Raw genomic sequence first — 22,494 nt, 5'->3', positions numbered from 1 at the left:
ATCACTTAGGAGTTTCATGGCCCTGCCTAACTCATCAAATTCTTTGATTAGTCAGACAGCTGTATCTGCTGTGTAGTTCTGAAAGTAATGTGGACAACATTTTTGCTTTCCACATAATTTAACCTAACTTCTAGGATAATATTCTATGTTTAGAATATGTATTCCAAAAAGAATGTTACCAAGCTGTCAGAAATGGAAGGTGTATTTTCTTAAGTGCTTCAAATTACATAAACACATAACCAAGCAAGCAATTATTTATTGTCATATCTTAAAATAAGCATAGTTTAAATTGTGTATATTGAAAGTGAAATATCTGATAGATTTCAAAATCTTGAAGAAATTGTGCTTCTGAAGAGAAATTACAGTGATTAATCCTATTTAGAGAGCAAGTAAAGCAAGCTTTTTATGCCACCTGACACTTGAGATTGCAGATTATACTATAATTAACATAACCTGCTCTGCACAGGCTAACACATTCACCTCAGACAATTTCAGCTTTCTATATATTGTGACATGATTAGACAAACATATAAAAGAAAAAGTTTAAGTAGCTGACCGTATTTAGAGGCATGGGAATGAGTAGCTTACAAACATCATGGAAAGTCTCTTAGGATATCTCACCTGACGAGCAACAGCTCCCAATCTGTTTCTTAGGGCCATGCCCGTTAACTCCTCAGTATGTAGACAATAAATTGGACCACACAGCAGTGGAGCAAGAGGGTATACCAGCCCTTTTCTGCCATTCAGACAGAATAAGGCAGGCCTCATCCGTGCTGCCAGACTAGAAAAGCTTTGGAAATTTTTGCTTTATATGACTGTATGCAATGCAGTAATATGATTCAATGGAGAATTAAAGCTGAATGAACAGTGACATGAACAAACTATTTTCAGATATTGCAAGCTTTTGCCAAGCTCTAATCACTTATATTGTTTGACTGGGACCAGATCCACAGTTCTAGTGGAGTCACTGGGATCCTTTCAAATTGTGTTCAGTGAGTTTCAGGCAGTCCGTACTAACTTCAGCAGAGTGATAAAAGTGAAACCGAGGACATTTTTTTCTACTAAGAATTCACCCTTTCTATTCTACGAACACTAATAGAAAACACACATGAACTTTCTACAGTATTGTGGTCCCACACCTCTTCCTCAATTACATGTGAAATTCCTGTTCTGCGGGTCAGGATTGAATTCATAGAAACAGATTAAGCAAAAGGGACAGAACGTGGCCAAGAGCGGTTGCAAGACACTTGATTTCAGCAGTGAACTTTACTGCTATTTAATTGATGTGGAAATAAGTCTGAGTTACAAAACTCAGATCAAAACCTGATCATTTTCTTGATCAATTTCAAAAGTAGCTGGATCCATTATTTCAGCCCAGGACTATCTACACTTCAAGTATACATATACATAAATCTAGTTAATATTTCTATATATACATATATGTAAACATATCTAATATATTATGTGCATTCAAACATACATGCACACATGGTGACCCCCGAACTGAGATACACACAGATCTATAAGCATCTATCATATCACTTGCTAGTTGTCAGGGATGCAAAAAACCCTGCAAAATATAACAAAAGCCATGTGAAGGAAACGGTCTCTAGTATGAAAACCAGTCAAGCACCCACAGAAGGTGTTTTCCAGCAGGTCTGCAAAGGACAGGATGAATAGTTAACAGGAAGGTAGGGTTTACCTCTGATCTCTGCCAAGGAAGGAATGTGATAGTGCCAGTGCTGTTAGAAAAATCGGTAACAGAGTAATTAATGCCAGTGGAATCAACCTGCGAGATAATGTAATTTATATACACATAGTCTAGGGCTCCCCTTGTACGCTCCACGACACAGGATATAGTGGAACCCTCATCGGCAGTCTGGAAGAAAGCAAGAAATTGAAATGTTTGTTATTGTCAAAGTAAATCAAGGCAATAAATGCAAAACATGGAATTCTCTAACGCTAGTCAAATGTTCAGGTAAAAAATTGCTGCCATGTTACTTTCAGCACTTTTGGAGTGGTAGGAAGCTGAAACTGAACTTGATGGTGGTCAGAACAATCTTAGTGGAATTTGCAACAGCTTCTAGTGTCTCCCTGAGGACTATAAAGGTAAGCCAATAACTATACCCTGTTGTTTGTTTTGGACACAATCTCTTCCCCCAAACTAAATGCCAAAGACAGAATCAATATGCTTGAAATGTACATGTCAAAAGCAACTGAAACTATTCCTTTATATTAATGTCAATTATTTTAATTTTCATTAGCAATAATTTAAAGAAAGATTTGGATTCCCCCTTTCCCCAACTAGAAACACTATGAAAAAAAAATAGATACATTAAAATTAAACTATGCTATCATCATTCATGGAAAAACTTTGAAAAATTTTCCGTTACAGTCCTCTTCACAATTCTGTCTTCACAGAGACCATGACTTCAGCAGCAACAATTTCACATATTTGGAACAAAGTGGGGTATTGATACTGACCACATGTTTTAGAAAATTATGACCACAGAACTAAAATAGAAAATAATTTTGTCTGAAAATTGCCAGAAAGACTAACGCTATCTTAAGCATTAGATAAATTTCAGAGCTGCTGTATAACACAGTGCAGATACTGCATGTGCCTTCGGCTGCCTAGTAGACAGATATGCACATAAAGCAATTAAACTACTGATAAAACAATGCTGTGTATCTGCATCATCACTGAGAGCTCTAATACTTCCCTGGTGAAATGGACGTAAGACAAGTGCAAAACAATTAACATGACATATAAATTTTTAATTTTGCTTCATGGTTGGTTGATGATCTGTGGCATCACAGTATTATCAGTGGCATTCGAAACTGAAGGAATCTATTATCATAGCATATGGTAGGCATAGCATATGGAAAGCAAACTGAACTGAATTGAAAACCAGTATCACTCAGGAAAGATGGTTACTTTCAAACACATCATAAGCACTTCTGTTAGAAAGAATGTAATTAAAAGGTCATGAGAGTTCCCAAATTGGAAAGTATTCTGAAATTTCTTTTCCAAAATAATCCAATACCAATAGAAAGAGGTATCATGTCTTTCTCCCTCATAATTGATTAATGAAGTAAAAATGAATTATGTTTATTTCAATCCTCCCCAAACAAGTAGCAAGTTTATATATTGCATATATGGTGGCTACCACTGAAGAACAATGTAATGTTTAAAAAAAACCCAATGCACAGCTAATATCAACCAAATTCACACCAAACATATGCAATTTATACCTTCTGACAGCAAATGATTGTGGAAAAATACATCACACCTTGTCATTGCATGACCTTTAGTAAAATTCTTTCAAACATATCATGTGACACAGAAAAATAAAATAAAAATCTATGTAATAATCCATTCTCCAAACAAGAAAATTAAATCTTATATTTTGATTGATAACCCAGTCTCAGATGTGACAAAAGTAAAGGAAAAAAATGTTCTTCTAGAAAAACTTAAGCCTTAGGTTTTAGTTTATGTAATAAAATCAATTTTCTTAAAAATAATTTTGGGGGATTTTTAAACATTATATTGCAAATGCCAGTGAGACTGACGCTGTATTAACAGAACTTACACATTTCCAAATTCTAGAAAAACTTTGCTTAACTACAAAAACTAACAATGTGAAATCAAGGCCCTGTGCAGGTCAACTGGTCTTGCCATTAATTTTTCTGTGCTCAAAACTTCACCTATAATTTTCCTTATGAACACCTTACCTCAGGAATACATGCTCCAGTGAAGCCAAATAAACCATTAGCATTATCACTTTTCTGTATTCTTAATCTTGCTGTGGTATTTTCTTGTGGAATTCGAGCTCCACCACGCACAGAAATGAGCTTTAGGATGAATAACTCCTCTCCTTCTTCCTCTTTGTCATCCTTTGCAGACACAATGAACGACTTATTGGTCTCTCCTTGCCGATACTCCAAATACCCAGAGACAGGGTGGACATCACTCTTCGCAGGAGTTGCATGGAGCTCATAGATCTCTGCTCGTGTCAATTTACGCTCATAAAGCCTTACATCCTGCATTAGCCCTGTGTACCTACCACTGCCATTGATTCCTGCTCCAATTCTCACTATTCCTGGACCTGAGAAGGAAATTATAATTTTCCTCATGTTATTGTATTTCTTCAAAGTAATAAATCTGCAGCTGAATAGCTGTAATTGTTAAAAAACAATGGCAAACTCTTTACTACCCCTGGATTAGGAATCATATTGATCTTGAAATGCAAAATCAGGAGGTTCCTTGAGCCTCATCTCTGTGTTACAGGTAGATCATCACAGGTCAAACAATTCCTCCTAGCCTCTTCAGGTTTTTCATCCTACTAGTTCTACCAGCACAATGTCACCATCCCTTATTTTAATGAGGCTTGGAAACTTCTTTCTTTCCATTAGAGGTTTGCAGAGCACAGCTGCAACCCCTCTCAGCTTTTGTTTTGCTAAACAGACCCCATTTTGTCTCTCTCTGCTAGACAGTGGATCCATTCTGATGATACTCATCACTGCATTAGCCCTTCTGGACATGCTTTTCCCTTAATGCACTGGAAATACGGACTTCAGAAATGTACACCAAATTCCAAATACTTTTTACAACAGCATTAATATTTCTCTTTCTCCAAACAAATATCCCACTCAGCAAATCATAGGATCACAGCTGCCTTTTTCACAAATATACTAAGCTGGTAGCTCATACTCATTCCTATTGTGCTAAAACACATAGGTATCTCTTCTTTCCAGCTGTCTTCTCTTTTTGGAAGAAACTACGCTCTTGAATGTACTGGCATACATATGACACTGTCAGTTCTAGAGATGAGCAACCACAGCAACTGATAACAGTCCCAGGGCACAAGGCGAAGGATGGTGAGACAAACCGGGCTACTATGCTCACCACTGTGTAGTATCCAACATTAAATGGAGAGATGAAATCTTTACCTTATACTTGTAGTATCTCCAGACAGAGCATATGCCATCTCCACTAATATAGAAAATTTACAACGACTCAGACATATCCTTCTAGCAACAAAAGCATTATTGCATTTCACACATCTTTGTTCTAGAAACTGAGGGGAAAAAAAGTCCTTTCTCAGCTACAGTACTGCAAGTCCGATGGAAATTATTAATTGCAGAGGCACTACTTTGTTACAGAGGGCAAACTTACTTCTCAGACTTCAACCACTGGAAATTTACAGGCAGAAATAACATACTACACTACACAATTAATGAAGTCTTCTCTCTATTCTCACTCTATGTTTATGTACATATATGCATGTAGATGCATGTGCATTTAACATCACTGTTATGTTTTTTAATTCTCCTTTAATTACAGAAAAGGAGACTGTATTTGAGAATTTGATAATCATTCACTGCCTACCCCCACCAAGGAAAATGTGAAACTGAAGGTGAGAGGAAGAAAGGAAAAAGGATGGAGATGATCTCCAAGAAAAAAAAAAAATCACATGGAAGAGAGGGAAACTGCAAAAGAAAGAGTAAATATAAATGTATTCTGACCACATAATATCTAACTTTATAAAGGAATTGTTTTGATACTTCCCTGGTCACTGCTACGCTGGTTCAGAGTGAATATCCATAATGGTTACCTACGACTAAAATCACATCTGGGACTATCCAGTTGGATAAACTGAAGTACACATGCTAATGTTCCTTGGAACACTATTAAACTTGTAGGCATAATTTTCATATACCATGTAAATACACACTTAAGTACATCAACACCCTGAAAAACTCTATTGCTTACAAGATATTGGCTTAGTTGTAATATAATACACATCTAGAAACAAAATCATTATTGCATTTTGTTTCAGACACTGAGAGGAAAAATGTCCTTTCTGAGCTACGGTGTTGTAAATTGTACAGAAATTATTAATTGCAAACATATATAACTGTATGTATACATGATAAACATACATCTATAAATATAATGATTAATTTATTTTCAAATTGTTGCAATCCAAGGTCTGTTACAGTTCTGAATTTTTTTGAACTTTCCCAGCTCTAATTTCCATATGCTTTTTGAAAATCCTCAGAATTTTCTATCCATTCTTTTCAATTAGCTAATCAGATATAATAATTTCAGTATCTTGCATACACCTGTCAAGGAACTAGACTCTTCAATACATTGCAGAACTTTACATATGGAGAAAAATAATGCAGGGTATTGGCTCACCATCAGCAATTGCTTCTCCTTTAAGGCTCTTCATTCCTCCCAGAACTGGAATTCCATCCATGTAAAATTCAATTATACTTTCATCCAGAGTAATCAGAAGGTGAAGCCAAGTATTTTCATCCAGATATTTCAGGACTGCTGCTTTAGCCACATATGTCATATTGGATCCTAATGCTGTATAATGAAGCACTACAGAAACATGAGAATCATTTGTTTGGATTTTCACACCGTAATATAAGGTCCCATTATCATCATCCTTTTCAACTATATAACCATCAGTACTGATGTTAGGAATTAACCATGCTGAAAATGTAAAATTGGTTACTGCAGTATTTCCATTGTATGGGTATTCCGGACCAATAATCCCAAATGCATCCTCTTTTCCACTGAAATACAAAGCATCTGTTCCACTGTGATGGCGCCTCATGTGAGGCTGGGATTGTACTGAACTTGGAAATGATCCCAGCAACAAGAAGTCTACCATTGATGGTAGTCCAGCTTGGAATGTACTAGACAGTATTTCCCAGCCTAAGCGGACAACACCAAAGGTGCCTTGTTGTCTCCAGATGGTGAAGTCTGTAATACAGGAAAGATCATCTTCAGAAAGAACATCTTCCACTATCTCTCTGTCCTGGCTCTCTGGATCTATAACAAAGACTCCAAAAGGGTCATCATTGAATGGGATCATCACGGTTACAGCAAGGCTTGTTTCAGATAACTGACCGCCAGGACCAGGAGACCCACCTATATAATGGAAATTAGAGCAAAAGTTAATGGTCAGTTTCAAACAACACAGTCCAAAAAAGTCACTAACTACTTAAAGTTTTTTTAATAAAATGTTTCTAAAAAGGGTTAAATCTTCTTTAGAGAGCCTCCAAACTCTTAGAAAATGCTCTAATTTAAAAATAACATAATTTAACTGCATTGTTTTTAAAGCACTATAGTGACACAATTTTCATAGAAAGCAAAGCAGTATGTTGCTTTTCAATTGCAAAACATACAGTTGTCTTTCAACTAAAACAAGATTAGATCCAATTTTTCTGAATTAGTCAATGAGATAGGTTACCTTTTGATTCATTTGATAAACACGGGGCCAAATTCAGTTCTCACATTACTCCAAGATTTACACGAATATGGAATGGCAAAATTTGGCCCATTGCCTCTGAAACAGAAGCAGGCATACCTTGCAAAATCAGTAACCAGTTGTGTATTAAAACTGCTGCCAAGTCCTGCCTTTAGTCATCTATTTCTGCACAGTAAGAATTCATGATGTGAATGTAGAGCCTCCATGTTCAAAGAGTGCAGTGATCTACCTATTGTAAATAGGAAATTTTCTGTACACGCATATGGATTTCACTTACAGGAAAGGTCAACAAATTTTCAGTTGCATCTGGGCACAGAAGACCATAAATAGTACTGAGGTGGAATGAGTCCAGGAGATTTGGAACTCTGCTCAGTAGCAGACCTGTAGCAGTTGTGATTTAAGTCCTACAAAGTGGTAACTATAAGTATTTTACCTCATCTAGAAAAAAGCAAACAAACCAACAGACCTCCATTACGGTAGACATGCATAGCCTTTAATAGCTTTATTTTGTCTTCAAATACATGAAGACCTGTATGTCTGAAATCACCAAGAGGCATCCTTTTTAAAGGTCAAATCACCAAAATGTGTATAACAGTAATTCAGGAACTGAATAACTGCATTCGTATACCTAAATAAAGCTTAAATGAAAATAAAACCTAAAACCTTACCAGAAAAGTATAGGGTATCAAGACATGATTCAAGGCAAAGCTCTTTCCAGGGTTGGTTTCTTTTTGATTGATTAAACATAATTCTTTTCTACCAGATATGAAGGGAATGGTGATATGGAAGACAATACCTGAAGCATTCACCAACTTTAGAATGTAAAATTCATTGAATTCAGGGATTCCATCCGAAATTGCATGGAGTGTTATTGGCTTTGATCCTTCACCATCCATGAAGAACACAGTCCCATAAGTTTCATAGAACTCTTCTCCTGGCCTCAGCGCAGAGTCATTATCAAACAGCTGCCAGGTCAACGAGACATTGCCAAAGTGTCCTCTATGCCTCAAAACCCTGTTCAGTGATACAGAAAGAGTGAACATCCTGGCAGGTATGTATCAGCATTCATTAGCAAGGGAAAACACAATTACACTAATCTTCCTTACTGTGAAAAATAATATACAATGTTTTAAATAACCACGAACAAGAAATACAACCATGAACAATACTACAATCCTCTTCGAAGGCCTGCAATTTCACAGTACAATTCTACTCCCAGGTATACCACAGGTACCTTAGAAAAAAGTAACCAGTGCAGGTCCATGCAAAGTAGTACTGTTAAGCTAAACATCAGCTTGTCTTCCACTTCTATTATGTAAAAATAGATACAAATGTATAATATAGTTCAGCAAGTTAACATTGAAAATTTATATACCTGGCCACCCTTAGACAGGAAAGAGAATCATCTACATTTAACCACAAACATTTCTCCCTTTAACCATCAAGACTCCTTAAACTCTTTCTTACATTGGTATTAGATTTGGGTTATGTTCTATGTCCTTCAGAAATCCGTGGTTATTTGAGATTAAGAATGGAGTAAATGAAAACAAGATTTTATTTTTTGTATAGCTATCTGGTAACATAATTTCACCAATTTCCAAAAGGCATTATAAATAAAAACTGAAGTATATAATGCCTTTAATAACAAAGTGTGCTTTACATACCAAAAGCATGCTTCTGTTTGCACGGCAAAATAAAATGCCATACAAAGAGATTATACCAGGCTGAAAAATTAGTTCAGCAAAACTAGTCTAGGCACAGCAACACAGTTACATTCCAAAGGTTTTTCTTTTTTTGCCATTAACCAGGGCACTCTACCCCAGCTGTGTAGCACTGTTGCAGTAACTACAATTACTCCCTTTAAAGCTCGGTGCAGCCATAGCTGTTCTCAGTGCTCAGGTTATATGCTACTCTGACCCTTTTGTTATGTACTATGTAATAGCCAAAGCAGCGAGGGTGTGGAAGAGACAGCTCCCTAGTAAACATACTTAATCAATGAGGATTGAGCAAGGTCCTCAATACTGGTGATCTTGGCATCATGTGCTTCCATAAAGCACATGTATATGAACATGTTTAGTTCTAATCATCATTCCTCACACCATCAAATAAGAAAAAGTTATCCAGCAAATAAGATCATAAAGGACAAAAAATGCCCCAAAGAACAGCATAACAAAACCAAACACACAATATATTTAATATCCTCTTTTCTCAAGAATTTTCATTCTTTAGATGTGTAACACAAGTATAAAGACCTAATTCACAGCCATAGGCAACTGCTCCAAGGCCTTAAAATAAACAAAAAAAAATTAAATAAAAATATATAGAAGATAACTAAACAAATGTGAAAAGAGCCTCTTCTCTAACTGTTCACATTATCACATTTATTGTGACCTAACTTCTCTTTATATCCTGTCTAGAGGTTTCTTAATGAAAAATCAGTATTTTTGTCAAATTATAATCCCATCCTGACTTTATGGAACATAACAAGGCAAGACACCAACCAAATTCATTCCTTAACCCTTCCCATTCTTGAATACATCCCAGTGGCTGGAAGGAAAATACTTTCAGAGGTCAGACTAGGGAAGACTATTTTCAGTTTAGAAGACAGTCACATCTGGACTTTGAGTATAGACTTCCATCTGTAATTAACAGATAGAAGAAAAACAAACCATCAGAAAGAATACAGTAATATAGGTTGTTTGTAGGGGAAGGCTTCAAAGTAGGGTGCAAAAAGAAATTAACAATCACATAGTCGTATTTAGCTGTATTTTGAGAAGATTTTTTGCCTCTCTGTTAGTCCAGAATCATCAAGATTCTTCTGTATCTAAAGTCTACTGAGAATATAAGAAAACAACAATGCTGTAGTCTTATTTATTTACATTTTAACCTGAATTTCTGTTTATATTTTAATATACACAATCTACTTGATAATATCACAGCTGATGTCTTCAGTATGTTTACAAATCATTTAATCCAAAATTTAGTAAAGCTATTTTCCTTTAATACATTTTTATCAATGCAAACTTGTATGGGATTAGATCAAAGCACTATCCATAAAGTACCACATATATCAGTTCCAAAAAAAATGCAAAAGTATTAAAGTTACTTACAAAAAATTGTTAATTTTGCCTTCTTCCACTGGCTTCTCTAAAGTGTCCAAGGAGAAAATTCCATTAGGATCATCATTTGCTTCAATAATAACTGTAGCCACTCCAGCCTTAAAGATAACAGTATCCCCTAAAAAGAGGGTGATGAATTCTATCAAAACTGGAATCAGAAATGGATGTAACTTCAAAACCGAAGGTGTTTCCTTCTCACACCAACTGGTTTTACGCAAACAAAGAAATGAACAATGATAAAATAATCAGTGAAAACCAATATTTGAGATATTCAGTAACAGGCACATTAGAGTAAAAATACTTAAGTAGTATCTTAAGTAGATCTGCAGGAAAAAATACATGTGACATGACCAGAGATGTGATTCTGAGTAGAAAGGATCGTATGAGAGGTAGTATTTCACGTTGGATCAATTGGTCAAGTCAAAAGAAAAAGGTAGGTATTCAGAGATCCCAGCTCTCCTTTAGACCTAGAATAGAAATATTGCTCTTAAACTAAATACAAGCTAAGAACACTGTCTAAGAGTTTATTCATACCCATATCACAGCCTATCTGAAAGGAAAAAAATACAAGATGTGAAGTAGAGGGGAAGCTAGTAGGATTTCTGTGTGTATACTAGCGCTGTAGGGACATTCTAACACCCTTCCTATGTCCACAGATGTACACTATGTTTGCACGCCCATCCCATTTTTCACCCTATTTAAGAGCGTTAGACTAGCTTTTATTCCAAAGTAAACAATGTGTTTACTGCTTTAATTTCATATACCTCTATCTGTATTTTCTCTGAGGTACAACATTCCAACACAATTTTCAAAAGAGATGTAACAATCAAGGTAAATAAATGTAACAGATCATAGAAAGAAGATAATTTTTTTTGCTTTCAGGAATGCGTATAGAAATATTCTATATTCTTAGTGATTCTAGAGACGCTGCATGATGATATGACACTCCTTTTAGAGGCAAGGGGAGCCTGCAGCTAGCCATTCTTGTAGGACCAATGTGCCAGGAGGAAAGCCATCATATGTTCCCAATAAAGTGGTAAGAGAAAATACCAGTAGATCCTGAAGAAAGTTAGTAAAGTAGAAAGAGATCACGGAAGAGAAAATTTAAGAAGCGAGAAGAATGGCTTTGTCTGATTCTTTCTGTAAGGTTGATGTTCTGTAAGAGACCTGGGTACCAGAGTGAATGCCAGCTGACCTCAGGAAACATGCTACCTTATACTCAAATAATTGCTAAAAATTCCCCTATAATTCTCTGGCTGCCTGCTACCAATGTCTAGGGCAGATGCAGTTCAAGATCAGTGAAGCCTTGTGAGCAATTCACAGACCAGCCACAGGGTGTCCGTTTTTGTGTGACCTGAAGCACTCTTAGTCTCACTGACTGAATCAGATCATTATAGACCATAATGAGGGCTAAGACACTTAGTATGCATGTCTAAATGAAGACATCTAATTTTATTTTTCCTCGTCTTGAACTGAATCCCTGCTAGGTAATTTACTTTGTGAACCTACCACACAATCTAATGTGAAGGTATAGTCTGATGGTTAATTGTGATCGTTTTCCTCTGCTTTGTTAAATCACAGCCACTCAGTCATTGTTTTGATGGCTTATTCAATTCAGTTTTGGTTTGCATTGCAAAGATATGCAGTGCATTCACAGCCTGTTACTACCTCTCAGCTACAGAATAATAACAACTGAAATAATTAAAATTTGCTAACACAATTGTAGATGACTCTCCCACTACACCTTGAGTTTTGGCAGGGCTAGGGATGGGGAGGGTCTTTAATTAAGCAGGTAGAGTCCAGGAAAATTTACCTATTTCTTACATTTAATTTATGTTTTCTTATCAATATTACCCAGCAGTGATGGTTTATTCCAGAAGACGTCTATTTCAAAAATAGGAATGTGCTGAATAATTTTGTATCTTTTCCTGCTATATGATAACTTTTAAAAAAAAAAAAGTTATTTCTGAGATAATAAACCCATTCTTTACTGGTGGTACACTGGGTAAATGTCTAACACATTCTTCTGTAGATTAAATTTTGTAAACTATAATGTCAGACTGAAAATAATGTATGCATACATTGCGCTAGCACAAAAATAATAGAGAGACTAATTTACATGGTTTTCCTCTAAAATAAGGCAGTTCTGTTTGTTTTTACAAAAATCAGGCAGTTGTGTAGTATACAGTAGAGCATGACAAAAAATCTAAAAGAATCCCTCTTTCACTAAGACTGTTGCAGTACTAACATTCTTTAGCCTTGTGCTTCTGTAGTCAAGTCAAAACCCTATCTAATTTGAAGCATTTACATTTGAAAAGAGACTTTCACTCCAGTTGTTTTTGCAGGAAAGGTTTCAGCTGTATCATTTCATTTTCGTTTCCAATTAAACAATTCAAGATGAAAATCCAAACACACTGTGTACAGTAATTGTATAGAAATGTTGAAGCAAATCTTATTCATATAATACTTCGCATTTATATATTGCTTTAGGATAAGACCAAGCTGGTAAAAAATTGCAGGAAAAAAAAAGGGGGGGGAGTTACTAAACATACATCAAATCATTACTTTTACCTGTAGAATTCAAAAGGAAGATATAAAAAGCTTCATCAGTTTCAGGGGTATCATCATCATTAATACACACAGATAAGTTCTGCTCTCTTTCTCCAACATCAAACAAAATGACACTGCTCTTTCCACTGGGAACAAAGTCTGCCTCTTCAGCTGTTGCATCTCCATTAACAGTAATATACTGGACAGCAACAGCAACATCAGCAGATCCATTCCTTAGGACTGTAAAGTTTGCAACACTTCCTTCTTTAACGCTCACTGTCAGAGGTTCTGAAAATACACAAGCAACAGATCTACCTGAGTTCAAGCCTGAGCTCCTTGTGTGTGGCCTATTTTCTTAATCCTCCCCAAGAGGATCCTTCCCCTCAGTGAAACAGAAGGCATATGTGGTAAAGGCATGGAAATACTTGCAGGTACAAGAGATTATGGTTGTACTTAGCCACCTAACCAATCCCAGCATCAACAAAGAGAATAATGAAATAAAATAAGGGAAGGTTCTGAAGGAAACAAACACAAATTCAACACAACAAAAACATGAACGTTTTATACTAGCTCCATTGGGATTAGGATTTCTCAATAATCTGGTTGGTCTGTCAATAAAATCTGTTTGGGGTAGTATATGTATTCTACATTTAAGAACAGTAATATCTAACCTGCAAAATAAATGGGATCATCATTCCTTGTAATTTGTAAAGTTGCACTGGTTATATTGCCCAGCCTCGCTCCGCCAGTAGCATTGAATAAGCTGATGATGAATACTTCCATCTCTTCAGGTACCTGACAGAGAAAGTATTATTATGAAATTAATTTCTTTTGTACAAAAAAATGAAGACATTAAAATGAACAGCTGAAGGGGGTTAAAAAACAAGAGACTTCTGAGTGTTGTTTTTTATTTACTGATCCTGAAGTGTGTCAAGAGGGATGACAAATGACAGTTCATACAGTTACACAGAAATCAGCATCAGCCTAAAATCCTTGTATGTAAGTCCCCTCATCTTTACTGTTGTACAGATGACCCAAAAGTTATCTTGCAGTTTCCTTCTTCTGATATATGTAATTTATTTTTACAGCTTTATTTACTTATTAATTATTCTCATTCTTTCTTATATTACTTCAAATATATCAGCATTAAAAATAAAAATCAGGATTCCTGCTATCAAAACAAGGGTTTTATTCAAATGAACTATTCTATAATTTAACCCCATTCAACTACTCTCATCTTCTAACTTTTTTTTGTTTATAGGTATGCACAGCTTCTCAAATTCTTTTATGATTTGCTGAAGTAATCTCAGTTTTACCCAAGTATTTTGATTTTTCCTACAAATACTTATCAGGCTGTTAAAAAACAGACATTCCTTCTTTCTCCTTAAATTGTAATGTTTTAGCATTTACTCTTTGTCCCATATACTCACACAAAAAAACTGTAAAAATGTTTACCTCATCTGGCAGTGAGTAAATGGTGATATTTTTTGAAAACTCCAGATTATCAAAGAAAATAGTCCCTTGTTCTGGATAGATGTCATTGGTACATGTTGGGTCAACAACCCAAGACACACTAACATTGCCATAGTTTCCTTGGTTTCTTACAACTCTGTAAGCAGCTAAAAAATGCAAACATATACAGTCAGTATGCATCTTCAGAACAACACAAATCAAAAAGAAAAAGGTCAGCAAAGCTGAAACAAAGAAAAAGGAAATAATAAGCAAATCCACTTCTTGCAAAATTAATAATATGTGAGAGCACTACACGAAAGGACACACAAAGATAGACCACTAAAGCAGTTCAAACTTGCTCAAATTTGTTATTTTTTGCCTGTAAATACTTGATAATTGAATAGAGATAGATAAATTGAAGTCACCCATATGAAGATTTAGCTCTATTCTTCTCTCACATAGCACCCTATTCTTCATGCTCCACAAACAGAGCTACTACCTCAAGGTTGCACTTTGCACATACATCAATACTCCGTCCCTCCTGTCTGGCATATTCTCTAGCCATTTTTTTACTGGATTGATCCCTCTGGCTTTCCAGGCCCATCCTTCTCCACTTCAGTCTCCACTGCTCATCTTGCTGGCACTGTACCACTCTGGAAACTCCTGAGTGGAGACTTGAGTCAGACATTGTCCTAGAAAGGTGAAATGGGGAAAAGAAGCCTTGCAGGGGCAGACAGCAGATAAAGCAGTAACTCTAATAAAAAGGAATTACCAGAGTAGATGATTTCTCCTTTACTTTCCTTTATTGTTACTGTTAGTTCATCAGGTAGAAACTGAATGACACCATGTGGATCATCATTCTTCAAAATGGTTATATTGACCATTGTGGCATTCCCCAACTTGCCTGGCTTTTCACTGTAACCACTGAGAACCACAGAATATATCTCGTCCAGCTAGAAGAGAGAAACTCAGTCAGAATAAAAACGCATACTCAGTATTCACATCCAAAACAAATGGGCAAACATCCACAGTCCCTAGCCAGGCAGAGAGAGATACAAATTTAAACACAAGGAAATCACACACACTTTCTGCATGCACAATGTGTTTGTACATTGCCATCAGAACAACGAAATAATCAGAAATTTCTATCTCTGATAGGACCATTTTCTCCAGAAATCTAGCATTTTATAGGCAAGGACTTATTTTGTGTATTTAACTTAGAATCTCATCAATTCACGAGTACAAATATATTTGTAATGCTCCCTGAAAGGTAAGTTTTCTTTTCTATAAGATTTATTAACGTTTCTGGCTTTGTAACAGGGATAGCAAAGATTTTAAAACCATTGACAGCACACTGATTTAGAAAGAATGTATCAGCTTGCTTTATTAATCTAATGGCACTTTGGACTTCATATATTTCTTGAATAAAGATCACAGGTAATGCTTCAAGAAACCTTAAAACAAGTATTGCATCTATGTATTTTTAAGGCCAGTATTAGACTGGGGAGCACTGAGTGAAGCTAGCAGATGATTACTAGGGAAAAAACCAAGAAGGAAGTGGTTCTTCACACAGAGTTCAATTAAACAACGGCACCCTATACTCTATACACAGAATGTCATGGATGATAAAAACTTACATAGATTCAAAGCATAACTGTTTCAATTCACAGAAATTGAATTCAATTCAATTCAAGTCCTCCACTGAGGACTATTAAGCCCAAAGACACCTTCTATTTACCCAGGCATCCCTGGTTCGGAGGCTGGGAAGACATTCTGGAGAAAAGCCATTACACACTTCTGCTCCTATATACTTGCCTATATTTTAATAAGTGACAAACTAATATGCCTGTGAACATAATCTGAAGAGAGAAAACTATTAATTTTTACCTCTGGAATCCCATCCATCCTTGTCAGAAGAGTAATTACGATCTCTCTTTCACCAGGCTTAAACTCCAGAATTCCTGTGCTTCCATAAAACTCATTATTGTCTCTTGGTTCTACAGTGTAGCGTAGAAACTGCCTGACCAGACTTCCTCTGCTGCGGACAATCTGCAGTTCCACAGACTCCCCTTCCTGTAAAAAAGAAAATCCAGCTTTTTTCTACCACTCTGCTTAAACTAAGCTGTCCGTAACAATTAAGAGACATTACTCAGCTACCTTGATACTGTAGGGACCTCTGGAAGAGGGAGAAAATTCGAACACTCCTCCAGGATCATCATTTTCCAAAATAATTATTTCACAAGTAGTAAACCCGTATTTCAGTATTTGATTTTCCACACTGACCCTGAGAAAGGAAGGCAAGAGGGTTGTTTGAGTGACAGTTTTGTTTGGCAAGTAAATCCACACCTATGCGAAGGACATCAGAACACTGATGAATTTTATGAATAAATTTTGAAAACAATCAATTATCTGCAAAGAATAAAATAAAGACAGACACATCGGTATGTTTTATCCATTTATAAAAAAAACTTTGCTTCTGAAGTAACTGTTTTCTGATTAGTTTTTATAGTTGTGTGGGTTTTTTTAGGCACACATGCACACAACACACAGGAAAAGAAACAGAACTGTGCAGTAAAAAGTTAGAGTTACATTCCGTATTTGTATTTGGATCAAAACATAAAGGATAATCCAAAATCATTTAAACAAATAGAAATTACACTGACAACTACGTATTTTTACCCTCTTCTGCAAAATTTACTATTGCTGCAAACAGGAAGAGACTTGCCCCTCAATATTGTGGATTTCATCCTCACTTGCGCGTTAACCTGCCTTCTGTAAGATGTGGACACTACCTGTAGGATCCCAGTTTGGCTCTACTAAGAGTTGGATGACCTCTCAGTAGCTCAGACTCATTCCCTTTCTCCTCCCTTACTCACAAACCTGCTGCCTAAAAGCATATGTTGAAAGGTGCAGTGCTCCCCTTGGTGGAGGACTTCTCTGCCTGGGCTACTGCTACACCATCTTGGTCTTACACATGGACACGAATGGGCCGTATCCGACAAGAGAAAGAAACCTTGCACATTCCTTGCATTCATTTCCTCAGATGTGGTAATTTTCAACGACGTTGTTTTAAGTTCATTACATTAAAAATGCCAGAAAAAGTACTACTGAAGGATGCATCAAGAATGCACCTTCAGACTGACGGTTTGGATATGGCTTATTACATGGTGGTTTATGTATTTAGATTTCCTGTGCATCTTGTGTGTTTCCTGGAAGAAAATTTCAATGAAATCTTAGTCCAACATATTGTAAATATTTTCACGGTTTCACCATACTACAACCCAGACTTCATCAAACACTATTTCATGTAGAAAGAAATGTGATCTATTATATCCAATATTTGAAATCAGTTCCAGAACTGTTTCCACAAACGCTCCATAAATAACTGGAATGCCCCCACACAAAAAAATAAATAGCAATGTACCTTGTAGCAAAGTCTACAGGCAGGACACAAGACGCAAAACAGGAAATATCTATTTAATAGGGTAACATATCATGTTTATTGCACATTAAAAAAATATATCAGGAGACACAATAACTTGTGTTAACATAAACTAAATGTAGGTTATTCAAAACCAAGATAACTGCTCATCTTTGACCACAGAAAACTTCTCTGTAATTCTAGTCAGTTCAGTCATTTAGTTCGGGCAAATCGTTATTTGTGGCAGTTTAAAACAACTAATCCATTATTGCATCAAACGCTCAAATATCAAACACTGAGCCATGCATTCATAACTTTCATCATTCACAGATCCTAAATAAAGAAACGCCTCCAAGCCAGAACCTCATGCCATCAAATTAAAAACCAAAGGGCAAGCATGCATTGTCTGAAGAGATGCAGAAGACGTGATTCCTGAGATGAAAAGAAATTATAAAGACAGATTCTGTCCAAACCAACCACTTGTAAAACAAAGCATTGATTCACTGAAGACAAACCACAGTTCACTGCACTTACCCAAAGTACACGACAAACCTTTCTGTCTCTACCCTGTCAACACAGAAAGAAAGAAAGAAAGAAAGGGGATGGGGGAAGGAATGAAAGTGCCACTTGCTAGAATTTCAATAGTACTAATCTTAGAAAAGAATAATAATAATTAAAAAAAGCCAACACAAAGCTTTCTTTTTCCTTTCCAAAAAGCTTATAATGTTCATTTTATGGGAACCCTACTTGCTTGGCATTTTCCTGTTGACAAATGCTAGCAAGTGGGCAGTTCCCACTTAGGAGAAATGACCCCATGACCAATTCAGCATGTCAAGACCCATTCATGGTATACCCTACCAAGCCCTCCTCCAAAAGCTCGATTACTGCCAACCTCTGTGCCTGCTCACAACTGCACCAGCAGCCCACATTTATAAATAGCTCTTCAATTAAGAAAAAAAATCTACATGCTTCCATGATACGTTATTTCATCAGTCTGCCAAAGTAATGATAAAACAGACAAGCACAGTGGGAGTTGTAATGGGTATATATCAAAAACTATTCTGGCACAAAATCACATCAAACTTTATTTGTGACAATTTTTCAGTTAATCAGATTATCAAAGTAAATAATAAATATAAAAATATAACAAACAAAAACAACAAAATAAGGAAAGGGAAGGGAAAGGGAAAGGGTATTTGCTAATCTCTTAATTGTTTCAGTTTTGGCCAAGCACTTGTAACAAAACTACGACATCAAGTCAGATGAAAGGGCAGTATTATTCTGCAATGGCAAGCATGCATTTTAGCTTTCTTAATCTAAAATAAATATAAATATAAACCTGTATCTTCTATCAAAACACGATAAACAGATTACTACAGAAGTTATAAAGTGAAATTCCAACTTCACTAATCTCAAAAAGAACACAGATTTGGAATTCAATAGAGATAAGAGTTCACTCAAAATTCTGAGGAAATAAAGCAAATACACTTGCAGATACATTCTTTCAAATAGGATATCTGAATTAATATAAATTTGTCATTGATTTCAATGAGGCTAGATTTTAAATACTATACATTGAGACATTCTCCCTTCCTTCAGAAACGTATGCAAAAGTGTTCCAAAACAATCAAAGTATTAATCCAATGAAAAGATCAAGGAGAAAATTCCAGAGTTGGTAATGCTAAAATTTAATTATATCGCTAAGCTGTTGGTAATATAATTTACAAAAGAGAATACAAATGAACCATTATGTCAAGTGAGTTTTTGATATGTATGTACAAGCTTAAGTAGTTAAGACATAATAATGCATCAGAAAGTGAAAGGTCATGCCAGAAATGAAACCTCTTTCAGCTTCATGGAGTTACACTGCATGAGTCCAAACACAGCTCAGGCAAAAAAGCCCATGAAGATGAACTGAGTAGTAGTGCTGGAATCTAATATTGTGTCGTAATGCACAACGGAAGCACTGCCGAAACTGAAGAGGGTAGCAGACATGAAACGGCCACAAGGTACCATGACATGTGCATCCTGAGCATCTCCAGGTGTTCTTTGAAAGGACTGAGAAGACTGGCAACACTTTATTACTTTAAAACTCACAGTGTAAGTCAGATCGGAATCTAGAGAACTTGCAGGTCAGAAAGCAACTAGTCAGGTTCAGCCCATTCACTGCTAAAGGAAACCATTGCTCGGGAGGTTTCTTCATCCAAGTCCCATTTTCAACACTAGGATCAATTCATTTATTTATGTATTGATTGATTGATCTGCCCATGTTTCCTCTGCATGACTGGCCAGATTGCTATCACTGCTCTGACGTAGTAAATGTTGGTTACTATTCAAAAAAGGCATAAAATAGCCTATGCAAAAACAGAATAGAAGCACCTAGGCTTAGGCTTCCAACTCTGAGCTGCTGTTACATGAGCAACCAACGGTGTACACAACAGGATCCTTCGTGTCTACACTCTGAGGTACACACATATAAATTCTCATAACATCCCCGGACGAGGACCCACCGAGTGACTTCCCAGCTCGACCTTGGATTTATCTCCCCACTGTGGACCTGCCTGGCAATCGCTGGGCTGTGCCTGACCCCGGTGACCATCATCTGGCCTAAATCTGACGTGTGTTCCTGGCTTCACCTGCCCCACCACTATGACCCTGCCTGATGCCCTGGACTCCAGGTTGCCCCCAGTTATCTGCTCCAGCCTGCTCTTCTGCCTTGCTGGGGGTGGTGGGATGGGCCCCTGCCCGACTAGCCATGTTATCAGGCTGGACTCCTGGCTCCACCACACAGTCCCCCCAGGCCATCAGCTCTCAACTCTTGCTACATGCCCTGACTACATCCAAGAACAACACGCTGTTCATGTACAGTCCTTTTGTCGCAGAGTAGACGTCCAAACTGCCAGAGAGTGCACAGGATCAGTTTAGTCTTGTTTCACTCTTTGTGGTATGTGAAACCATCTCTTTAGGCTCTCCTGTAACAGCAGTGCGGAAACGGAAAAAAAATGGCTATTTAGAACTTCTAAAACTCATGGTTTGCCCGGGCAATGGCATTCAGAAGTAACAATAAAAGTTAAACTAGCTCCTTGTACATGGTCGCGTAGCCATACCAAGGAGGTCCAGCTGCTAGAGACAGCACTTGACCAGGAGTAAGGAGATCCCTCTCGCTGGGAAAGCCACTTGCCGTTCTTTCTCCTCAGCTTAACTATTCTGCAAAATGGCATGTGGACATGAAGTTTCATTTTATCACAGAGGATAAGCCCTGGCAATGTTTATGATGCTAACAGAAGAAACACAATCTCAAACTGCATAAATGTGTTTCCTGTGATGAAACAGCTGTAAAAAAAACACTTTCCATATGACAAATTTCATGTGAAATGACTCGTCATTAGGGAAATTCTTTCTTTAAAAAACCTTAATTATTATTTAGCAAGAACTACAGATTAATTAGGACAACTAACAGAAGCTTCAAATTGTTTCTTGCACTTTTGTAGTACATGTTACTGCAAACTACCAAAGATTTTTGACTGAGTTTAAAGTAACATGGAAATTTCAATGTTATTATGAACTAAGTACCACTGCAAATAAAATAATAATTATTAAGAGATGCAATGTGGTCAAATTTGATAGCTTTTGGACCAAGAATTGGAATTCTGCAGAAAGTGAATGTTTTTAAAGGCACCTGAGAAACTGAGTTGCAACTGTGAATGCACATTGCTGTTACTATTAAAAACACTAAAAAACTTTCTTTTCTGTCATGGTATCTCAGAAAAGGCGCATTCAGATTGCCTGTGGAATGTTACTCAATTTGCTTCCTAGATTTGTAGTCAGTGTTCACCCCTTCTTCAATTTTTTCAGGATTATCTACTGATTTAGTTAGTGGCAGGACCTAGCTCTAAAGAACAGTATTAAAGCAGGATTTGCCACATTATAAATTCCACAGTGCTCCTCATCAGAGGCAACACCTTCTCTCCAGGCTTAATCCACAAATTATTTGAGTTTGGAGGCTATTTTAATTTTTGTTACTCATAGCAGGAGATATATGGTGTTATTATTTTGAAAAGTAATAAAAGCTAGCAGTAGGTGTCCAGTAGCACTCTTTTCAACATTCTACTACTGTTTTCAAATAACATTTTCCCCATCAAAACAAAGTCTGACCAAACCCTTGAAGAAAAAGCCAATGGGTTACACCGAAAGAGGTAATTCCTATAGCATCACACATACTACTTAATAGAAAAATCACCTGAGTAAGACAGATAGATAAGGTTTTGAAACAGATGCTAGCCACAGGAAATCACCAAGTTAGGAGAAAATGCCAGCTCCATTAAACAGTATATTAGTGTTTCTGTGCATGCCAGTGCAGACAGCAACCCACTGTTGCTGAGCCCTGAATTAAGGACCATAGACAGTATGCAGTGCTTTAAATGGGTCTTCTATGATTTGCTAACTTTTTGACATGAAGTAATCTCTTAAACACAAAAATGTTAAAAAACTACCAGACATTTCATAATGAAATGTTCCCCAGGGCTCAGTTTTGGGGCCGGTCTTGTTCAATATCTTTATCGATGATCTGGATGAGGGGATCGAGTGCACCCTCAGTCAGTTTGCAGACGACACCAAGTTGGGCGGGAGTGTTGATCTGCTCGAGGGTAGGAAGGCTCTGCAG

At 36.7% G+C, this 22,494-nt stretch overlaps 1 protein-coding gene across 1 annotated transcript in view; it reads right to left on the bottom strand.

Annotated features, from left to right (window-relative positions):
• Window positions 1–22,494, bottom strand: part of ADGRV1 (adhesion G protein-coupled receptor V1) — a 305,425-nt gene that overhangs the window by 249,369 nt on the left and 33,562 nt on the right. Inside the window, exons 12-23 of the mRNA XM_019474377.1 lie at window positions 18,366–18,398; window positions 16,568–16,694; window positions 16,298–16,483; window positions 15,183–15,363; window positions 14,414–14,577; window positions 13,630–13,753; window positions 12,980–13,246; window positions 10,400–10,526; window positions 8,086–8,303; window positions 6,206–6,949; window positions 3,736–4,109; window positions 1,703–1,879 (exon numbers count right to left, since the gene is read on the bottom strand). Of these exons, the coding sequence (XP_019329922.1) occupies window positions 1,703–1,879; window positions 3,736–4,109; window positions 6,206–6,949; window positions 8,086–8,303; window positions 10,400–10,526; window positions 12,980–13,246; window positions 13,630–13,753; window positions 14,414–14,577; window positions 15,183–15,363; window positions 16,298–16,483; window positions 16,568–16,694; window positions 18,366–18,398 (2,722 nt within the window). The remainder of the gene's footprint in view (window positions 1–1,702; window positions 1,880–3,735; window positions 4,110–6,205; window positions 6,950–8,085; window positions 8,304–10,399; window positions 10,527–12,979; window positions 13,247–13,629; window positions 13,754–14,413; window positions 14,578–15,182; window positions 15,364–16,297; window positions 16,484–16,567; window positions 16,695–18,365; window positions 18,399–22,494) is intronic.

This window comes from Aptenodytes forsteri, unplaced genomic scaffold, assembly GCF_000699145.1.
Source record: "Aptenodytes forsteri isolate BGI_AS27 unplaced genomic scaffold, ASM69914v1 Scaffold41, whole genome shotgun sequence".
NCBI classification, from domain to species: domain Eukaryota; kingdom Metazoa; phylum Chordata; class Aves; order Sphenisciformes; family Spheniscidae; genus Aptenodytes; species Aptenodytes forsteri.
The sequence above is the reverse complement of the archived record's forward strand: the minus strand, read 5'-3'. Positions and strand labels throughout refer to the sequence as shown.